This window comes from Neopelma chrysocephalum, unplaced genomic scaffold, assembly GCF_003984885.1.
Source record: "Neopelma chrysocephalum unplaced genomic scaffold, ASM398488v2 Primary Assembly neopelma1_138, whole genome shotgun sequence".
Classification (NCBI taxonomy): Eukaryota; Metazoa; Chordata; class Aves; order Passeriformes; family Pipridae; genus Neopelma; species Neopelma chrysocephalum.
In genome coordinates this window covers 2,535,789-2,544,968 of record NW_020897800.1, presented here as the reverse complement: position 1 = coordinate 2,544,968, position 9,180 = coordinate 2,535,789, and the positions used below count along the sequence as shown (strand labels likewise).

The 9,180-nt window shown below is 48.4% G+C and overlaps 1 protein-coding gene across 1 annotated transcript; it reads right to left on the bottom strand.

The window, feature by feature from the left end:
• Window positions 1–1,390: 1,390 nt before the first annotated feature.
• On the bottom strand, window positions 1,391–3,310 carry LOC113975383 (transmembrane protein 136-like). Its single transcript, XM_027699331.1, has 2 exons — window positions 3,115–3,310; window positions 1,391–1,929 (listed from the first exon to the last, which is right to left on the bottom strand). Exons 1-2 carry the CDS (start codon window positions 3,308–3,310, stop codon window positions 1,391–1,393), a joined length of 735 nt encoding a protein of 244 aa, XP_027555132.1.
• Window positions 3,311–9,180: the final 5,870 nt, after the last annotated feature.

The following is a 9,180-nucleotide window of genomic DNA, read 5'->3' as shown; positions in this document are numbered from 1 at the left end:
CCTGCTTTCCTAAACAGTAACTTGCCTGGATTCACAGCTGCAGTGCTTTCAGTGGACTTGTCAAAAGTGAGGTTATTTCAGGTCATTTTTTTAATCTCTCCAAACACCTTATTCTAACCCCCAGCCAAGGCTGATATCTGCCCTGAAAAACACCAGAATTAGCGAGATAAGAGGCGTGGAGGAGCTCCCTTCCTTCCCCTCTGCAGCAGGACTAACACTTCATTCCAGCAAGACCCACACAGGCAGTTCCAGGGGCTCTTCAGCTCCATGAAGAACCTCCCCCAAAATCTTGGAAAGCAGCAACCAGCCCTGCTAAGCCTGCAAGCAACACAAAGCTCCAAGTGAGGCTTTTATAGGAGAGTAAATCTCAACTGCGGCCTTAAACAGAGGGAAATTCACATTAAAACCCCAGGGGAAAATGTCAGAACACAACTCTGAGAGGTAAAGAAAACAAGAGAACTAGTCCATGCTCCATGGCCTGCTGGTGTGGAGCAGATGTCACACTGAGATCTGGCTTGTCATGACTGTCACCCCTGAAAATAGTCACGTATTTGACTCATTAGCCATGAATTCAGCTTTAGTGGCTTGTAAATGATCCAACCCCAAGACAGAAAGAGCATCCAGGGGGGCTCTTCTCTATCCTCTCTCACCCACAAAAAACCTGATTATCGTTTTAAAGCAATCCAAGGCCAGGAGAACACCTGCTTATGGAGTTTATTGGCACGAGTCTAATTCCTGACTCTTGTTTGCAAGGGCCTGAGCCAGTCCCAGTGAAGTCACACTGCTCTAAGATCAGTATCTGCTTGAATGCCAGCATTAAAAAAAAAAAAAAGAAAAGGAAATGTATCATTAAAAACAACGAGGTAAAACATTGCCTCACCTCAAGTACCATCACTCCACACACTCAAAGGACAACTCTCCTACACCCCTGAAAGCACTTCAGTCTGGTTCTGAGGCTTTCATTCGAGTACTTAGGAAAGCACATTGTCCAAATCCAGGATTAAGGAGAGTGTGGCTCAGCAGATCTTTGCCAGGTCACACCCCTACCCAGCCCCACTGGCAGGAAGGTTGGATTTTCCATGTTTGATTTTCTCTGCGCTGCAAAATAATTCTACCTCAGAAACGATGACAGAACGTACAGACTGTGCCATTATTGGCTGCAGACTGAGCAGGTCTGGCATTGCCACCCTCCTTTAGACTGTACCATTGCTGCACAAGTCAGGGAATCAGTGTCAGGTTCCTTGGATTTCCACTCTTTTCCCAGCTTTTCCACGTTCCTCGCGCTGACCCGTCTCCTTCCAGCGCCAGAGAGTCATTTTAGGAGCTCTTTCCACAGGAATAAGCTCCAGCAGCCAGGCCCCAAGCCCAGGGGATTGTCCTCCACAGCCCATCAGTGAGCAGCCACGTGTCCATTCGCTCTCACAGGTTCATTCCCACTCCTCAGGCACGTCCTGGGAAGGTGTTTTTTCCCCATTTTCCTCCTGACGAAGCGGCAGATTTCAACCATGAACCCCAGGGACACCACGTACATGGCCAGGCCCCCAGCCTTGAGGAGCCAGCTGGGGCGGGGGGACATCACCATGGCACACATGATCCAGGCTCCCCCCAGGATCCTCAGCACCAGGAAGAGCAGCACGAAGAGGGAATCTACCAGCTCCCCCAGGAAGGTGTGGTACCGGCCCGTCTCCCGCAGGAACCAGCGGGTCTGGAGCAGGGGGTTGGTGATCTCGCTGACAAACACGACGGCGTTGACCTCCGTGGCAGATTTGCCCAGGCCCAGCACCAGCACCATGCCACAGATGCTCAGGGTGTGGTGGAACAGCATCAGCCCCCCCTCTGTCTGGAAATACAGGCACCAGCCCAGGTCGAAGATGAAGTAGCCCAAGGTCAGGGACAGCACGTGGGTCTGGAGAGGTGTGTTTGGTGAACCTGAAATGAAAGATCATAGAATCATAGAATCATAGAATCAGCTGGGTTGGAAGGGACCTCCAAGATCATCAAGTCCAACCCTTAATCCAACCCCACTGTGGTTCCCAGCCCATGGCACTGATGCCACATCCAGTCTCTTCTTAAAAACCTCCAGGGACAGAGAATCCACCCCTTCCCTGGGCAGCCCATTCCAATGGCTGAGCACCCTCTCTGCAAAGAAATTCTTTCTAATATCCAACCTAAACCTCCCCTGGCACAGCTGAAGACCCTGAGCCCTCTTGTCTTGCTGAGAGTTGCCTGGGAAAAGAGACCAACCCTCACCTGTCAGGGAGTTGTAGAGAGTGAGGAGGTCTCCCCTGAGCCTCCTCTTCTCCAGGCTGAACAGCCCCAGCTCCCTCAGCCTCTCCTCATAGGACTTGTGCTCCAGTCCCTTCCCCAGCCTCGTTGCTCTCCTCTGGACCTGCTCCAGGACCTCAATATCCTTCCTGAACTGAGGGGCCCAGAACTGGACACAGCACTCAAGGTGTGGCCTCACCAGCGCAGATGTACCTGAGATAAGCCTGTTTAAGGTGTTCTTCTACAATATGGAGCAGTACAGGTTGTGAGGTGCCTCTTTCTTCCTTAGTTTCCAGCCTTATCCTAGGGGCCATGTGCCAGGCTGGAAGCTGGGATGTCTGGTCCTGCTTTCCCTTCACACCCCGTCCTGCCACACTGCTGCTTTTTTCTTTTTCTCTCACAACCCTTTTAAAAAGCAGGGATGGAAAGCCAGACTTCCAGCAGCAGAACTATTTGAGATTTAATGATAGAAAACATCAAACAAAACACTGCAGAGACAAATGTCAGGAGTTATTACGCCCTTAAAGATTTGAAAGCACTTAGTCTGCTCTCAACATTGCTACATCTGATGCTGCAATAAACTCAAGCTGCCAAGCTGAACACTTTTAATGTAAACCAAATAAATCAAACTAAAAAACAGAAAAAAAAAAAAAAAAAAAAAAAAGATTAATAGTAAGAAGTGATAAGGGCAGGGGAATTCAACAAAATCCTGCTCCAAACACCCCAAAACCACCCATAAGAGGAGAGTGAAAGCAAAAGAGGGAGGGCAAAAGCCCCTTCCTCCCCCTGTGACAGAACCACAGGTGAGCACAGGGCATGACAAGGACATGGGTGAGATTCCAAACACACCTGCGTGGGTCAGAGGCCAGGGGCCGGCCAGGAGGGCGGTGTAACCCGAGAGGAAGGTGACAATGAGCCCGTGCAGGAGGGTGACCAGGCGGCAGCTCCACTCGTAGGAGCGGTGCTTGTTCCGGCGGCAGAGGCAGAGGTACAGACCCAGCCAGGTGAGGAAGCTGCAGGTCACCTCCAGAGCGATGGGAACCATCCTGCTGGACACAGGGGGAGAGCGTCAGGAGGGCAGCAACACCCCTGGCTTCATCCCCACCACCCACCTCGGTGTCCATCCCAAACATTCATGGAAACCCCGGAGAGGGGAATACAACCAACCAACCAAACACCAAAACGCGAGCAAAACAGTCCAACCCAGAGCTTTGTCCCCCTCCCCTGAGCACGGCGCTCTCCCGAGCTCCCCTTCAGCAGCAAATGTCCAAAACCACAGTCTGAGCCCTCCTGGTGCCAAAGCGCCTCTGCCCGCCCCGACAGCCCCTCTCCCTCGGGCACCAGGACACCCGTGGGGACCGGACCCCCAACCCCAGCACGGCACAGGGCAGGGGTTCCCCGACAGCCCGGGACCCCCCCGGTCCTTACCCAGGTCCGGGCGCTGCCGCCGCCCCGCCGGGACCGGCCCCTCTCTGGCTCTGCTCGCCCGGGACCTGCAGCTCCGGGGCTGTCCGGGCTGGGAGGCGGTGCCGCCACACGCGGAGCCTTTTATCTGCCCTGCCCTGCCCTGCCCTGCCCTGCCCTGCCCTGCCCTGCCCTGCCCCGCCCGCCCCGGCCGGGCCCCCGCGGGATCCCCGGAGGATGCTCCCCCTGCATCCCCGCTCGCTCGGCCCCGCTTTTACCCACCCCGGAGGCGAACAGGCTGCGAGCCCCGGGGCTGGGAGAGAGCCGAGCTGCCGGGGCAGGGCGGGGAGGGAAGGGGGAACGGGGCGGGGGAAACAGGGACAAGCGTTTGGTACCTCCGGCCAGTCCCAGCCCTGCCGGCTGCGGCGCTCCCGGAGAGCCCCCGGCCCTCGCTTGGGCTGGATGTTTTCCTCTGTGATGGAGGAGGATAAAGCTGAGAATAAAGCCGGATCAGGCTGATGTCTCTTTTTTTTTTTTTTTTCCACCTCTTAAGTGTCCCGGAGTCCTCTTTCAACTTTTGTACCCGTTTTGAGAACAGAGGCAGACAGGGACCACCTTCGTGTTGTTCTGATTGCGAGGAGGGGAGGCTGAGACGGGAGTGGGTGAGTTTGGGACAGCTCGGGGCCGAGCTGGGGAGTGGTGCTGGATGGACGATTAACAGAGAGATGTGACACAGAACACGCAGAACAGGACGAGTGAGTGAGGAGCTGAGCCCAGCAGAGGCAGGAGTGAGTAACCAGGGGAGGGCTGCGCTTCCTCCAAGCCCTCACAGCCAACTCACACACTGTCATTTCTGTTTACTCAAGTTACTATAAAAATTGAGGTTGTGTGTCCCAAACAAGCCAAACCTTCCCTACATCCAGGGCTCCATGCTGGGAGTGAAACCAACCCCTCAGAACCCCCACCTGTGGTCACTGAGATCATTGTATGTGCTGCACTCCAGAGGATGTTTCTCTGTGTTACACACTAAAATATTCTCCTGCTTGGATCATAGGTTATAAGTTGCTCTTATATTTGAGCTAAAACTTCCTGATTTTTGTGTCCTTTCCTGGCATTTTGGCCCCTGCTCTGAAGCAAACCCATGGGCTGTGCAGGCAGGGACCCCCAGCACAGAGAAAGGGGCAGCTCAGGCACCAGTCCTTGCTGGCTCTGTAAAGCTGAGCCTGAATTTAAGCTGAGCTGTTTTATTGGAGCATCAGGATCTCTGCTAATTCTACCAGCACGGTAAGGCCCAAGGCTGGGGGCACCAGGAACGATTAAGGCACTTCACAGGGCCATTTGGACACTTAGAAATGCTCCAAGTCTCCCTTCAGGCCACAGGGAAACCTGGGAAGGAGCAGGAACAGAGCCCTGTCCTCCCAGCTTGCACTCACAGGTGGAAAGCAGAGGCAGAAATAAATCAATGAACAATAAAAGAAATTAAATTGTTATTTTTCCAGCCCTCCCCAGTCTTGCCTGAACTTGGGCACTGCTAAACATCATGGATGTCCCAGGTACCCCACCTCCTGCCTGGTCTGCACGTGGCTGAGAGCTCTGGGGTTGTTACAAAAAAAGCCACCCTTGACTTCAGCCATTACTAGGAGTGTAATTCCTGTGTGCACTCCAGTGTCTGTCAGCACAGAGGAAAGCTGGGAATATTTGTCCTTTTGATATTCTGAGGATGCCAGCTATCTCTGGATGAGAAGAGCAGGAACTCTACAGACAGACCATAACTTCCAAACTCCAGTTTGATTTTGGAGCTGTGGGGTCTGGCTTGTGAGTGACCAGATCACACATAAAAACAAAAGATGAGCGGATTTGCACCCCTTATACTCACAGGTGATAGGGATGGGACCCCCAGAGGTGTTTTTAGGCAGGGACTCAGCTGAGAGTCGGCTCTTCACTCTCTCCTGGGGTTCCTGTCACTGATGCTCGAGTCCCAGTGGTGGAGGAGCCCCTTTTCCTTGGAGGAGAGTGGGGACGGAGAGCTTGGGGACTGCTCAGGCACAAGAGCAGCCTTGGTGGCAGCTCAGGTTGCTCAAAAAGGTTACCTGAGATCTGACAGCACATCTTGTGAGCAACTGCTCCTGCATTGCTTGGCTGTGGCTGTGGGAGGGGACTCTCACTCTTGGAAAGCTGGAATTTCCTGCTCAGTTTATTTTGATGCTCCTGTGAGACTGGAAGTGCTCCTAGATGACGGGGGGATGAAGATATTTCTCTTCCAACTGGAGCTTTGTTTTTTTTTTGTGAAGCAAACAAGCTGCTGGTGTTTGTTTTCCCACCCAGGCCCAGTTTATCAATAAATCCGGGAAATTTGTCATTGTGTTTATAAACTTTGTGGGGGAAATCAACTCTCCTGGTGTGTTTGCACAACACCTGGCACGGCTTGGCTTTGATCTCACAGCAATACTAATGTGCACACACCGTTATTCAGCATTTAATACATTGGCAATTTCCCTCCCAGCTTTCAGGAATAATATTCCAAAATCAGTGCAGTGCTGCTTTTTTGGGGGGAGAAAATTACTTACAGGAATTTGTGAAAACCTAATGGAATAGTCCTTGTCAGTTAAGAGCCAGATTTTATCCCAGTGTGTCTTCTCTATGCTATAAGAACACATAAATATATATTATATATAATATATATATGCAATATATATAATATATATTGTAAATAACTGCCTTAACTTTTATTTTTGGTCTCTTTTGATCAAGAGCCTCACAAACCTCTGGGAGCTTTTACCAAGTGTTTAAATAAACTGACTCTGAGGTCAGGAACCAGGTACAGGATTAATGCAGGAATTACTGGGTAAAATTTGCAGGAAAAGGTTATCAAGGCAATCAGAACAGTAACTCCTGAGCTTTTAAATAATTGCTTATGATCTATGAAATAACTCCAGATTTTCACAATAGAAACGAGCTGGAAAGTAGAGTTTTGCTGTTTAATAAATGCCTTCCATGAGGGCTGGCAGGAAAATCAGCTGGAATGTTGAGAATTCCTAAACTCTGCTACTTAGCACAGACTGAGGACTGGGAGAAGGAAAGGATTATCACCACCACTGCCTAACAGGGATTAAGTCATTTGTCCAAGGTCATGCAGGAAGTAAAACCATCAAGGCAGAGCAGTCCCAAAGGTACAGGTCAGTGGTTTAAATTTTTTCTTCCTATCTGCTGATCTTTAAATATTGATATTTACAGGCAAAATTAATTTTTAAAAAAAAAGAAAAAAAAAGTTAAAAGAGTGGAATTGTCTCAGCCATGTGCCATCCTGTGATCCAGTTGTTCCCATCGTGTATTTATTTTAAGAAGGTCTATATTTTAGGAGGGAGAGGCTGGAGCAAGGCCCCTTCGTGCCACTTGAACATCTTTTTCAGATGGACCTGGCTTTGAATAAGGATTGGAAAATTATTGCTTAAAAAGCTGGCAGCTCCTTTAGGGGTCTTTATAATCACAGAGCCTCAGGCAGCCACTCCTCTTTTCCATCCCTGGCCAGGGCAGTTGAGTTAAAATCCAAATCCCTTTGACTTTATTCATGGAGTTGCAGCCCACTCAGTGAACATTCCCATGGGAATTGCTTCTCAGCAGGACAGAAGCTCTGGAAAAGGTTCTTTCCAACAACACCAAGAAAACACTGGCATGATTTAGTTATTAAATCAGATTTCTGCTGATTTGCTGATTTCATTCCTGCTTCTCCAACCCTCCACCACCTCAGCACAGACCCCCCAGTGTCACCCCAGTTTAACTCATCTGCTGAGGTGAAAATTCATCAGGCAAAAGACTTTAAAATATGGTATAAATATAGTATCATACTGAATCCTCTCCCCAAAAACAAAGATGCCCCATCCCTGGGAGTGTCCAAGGCCAGACTGGACGGGGCTTGGAGCACCCTGGGCTGGTGGAAGGTGTCCCTGCCCATGGCAGGGGTGGAATGGGATGATCTCTTGTGTGGAGGAGAATTATTTTCCCTCAAAAATCCCATAATTAAAGCACACCAGTGAAAAATCTGCCACGTTTAATTCCTGTCACTCTGGCTGTTGAAAACAGTTCTCCCTGTTAGACAATCAGAACTTCCAGGAATCCCCCAAAAAAACCCACCCACCCACGTGCCCCAAACCTGTGACAGCTCAGCTTGGGAGCAATTTCATTCCAATAATTCATTTCACCTTCCTAAATACAACTGGAAAGCAACAGAGAACAAGGCTTGAAATGAACCCTCCAAGCAGGTAAGGAAATTTAATTAATGGCAGAAAGAAGGGCCATAGCAAGCAGGAGAGTTGGATTAATACTACCCAGCTACAGTTCTTGCTTTCCCAACATAAAATGTCGGTTTTTTAATCACAAGAGATTTTTTTTTGGAGAAAAAAAAAGTTTCATTTAATTTTAACATTTCCATTGAAAAACAGAGATTATGAAAGTGGTTTAGTTAGAGGTAAATGAGTAGTGGGGGGAATCCAGGAAATAGAAATACAGTTTGTCCCTTTTTGGTGTCAGAACAGTTTTTTAAAAACTTGTTTTAGTACTAAAAAAAAAAATATATATTTTTAAAGAAATGTTACCTGATCTTTTCCAGTCCTCATTATTATCAGTGTCTGCTGCTATAGCAAAACCTCACTCAAAGCAACAAATTCTATGTACAACGTGCATGGAAGGCCCAACACTTTGTGTGAAAGCAGCTGATAAATTCTTTAAGGTCCACAGACCCCCTAATTCATCACACAGGACTGGATGAGTCAGATAAGAAAGAAGGGATCAAATCCCCAGTAGTGACAGAAGATCATTTTTTACTTAAAAAAAAAAAAAGCTCATATTTACCTAAAAAAAGCCATCAGAAAAAAAAAATGGTACTACTCAAAAATGTCTATTTACAGTCTGTGAGTCAGATACTCATTTACTTTAGTTCCACTGAATTAATGACTTGTACCCATTTGTCCTGCCCAGGAATTCGTATGACTCGAGCCTACTTTTAACAAAATTAAAGTTTGTAAAGTAACCACGATTTTCCTGGTGATAGGCTGTGAAAGTGGATGTTTCCTAAGCTTTAGGATCTCGTGGAATTCCAAACACACCAACCTCAAGGTTCCCACCTGAGCAGTAACAACGTGTCCTCCCAGGAGCAGGAAAGCAGAGAACAGACTCAGGAAAGAGCAGAACACCTCAACTCCAAAAGAGGTTGGGTTTGGTAACAGGTAAAAAACCCAAAGAATGAGTAAAAGAAAAAAAAAATAAAAATAAAACAAAAAGGGGAACGTCAAGACTCATCCTTGTCCCACCAAATCAACACAAACTGCTTTTAGGCAGAATTTCACCCGAGGTTTCCAACAGCATCTGGGAGCAATAACAAGACCTGGACACAAAATTTTGTAAAAGATGATTTTTTTGTTTGTTTGTTTTGCTTAGGGTTTTTTTTGTTTGTTTTTTAAAAGGAAAAAAATAAGAAGCCTCTAAAATAATTAATTAAAAAAAAGGGGGGGGGGG

Coding starts and splice junctions, on each gene's coding strand:
- LOC113975383 (XM_027699331.1), bottom strand. CDS start 3,310: ATGGTTCCCATCGCTCTGGAGGTGACCTGCAGCTTCCTCACCTGGCTG. Junction 1,930..3,114: donor CTGGCCTCTGACCCACGCAG/GTGTGTTTGGAA, acceptor CTTTCATTTCAG/GTTCACCAAACACACCTCTC.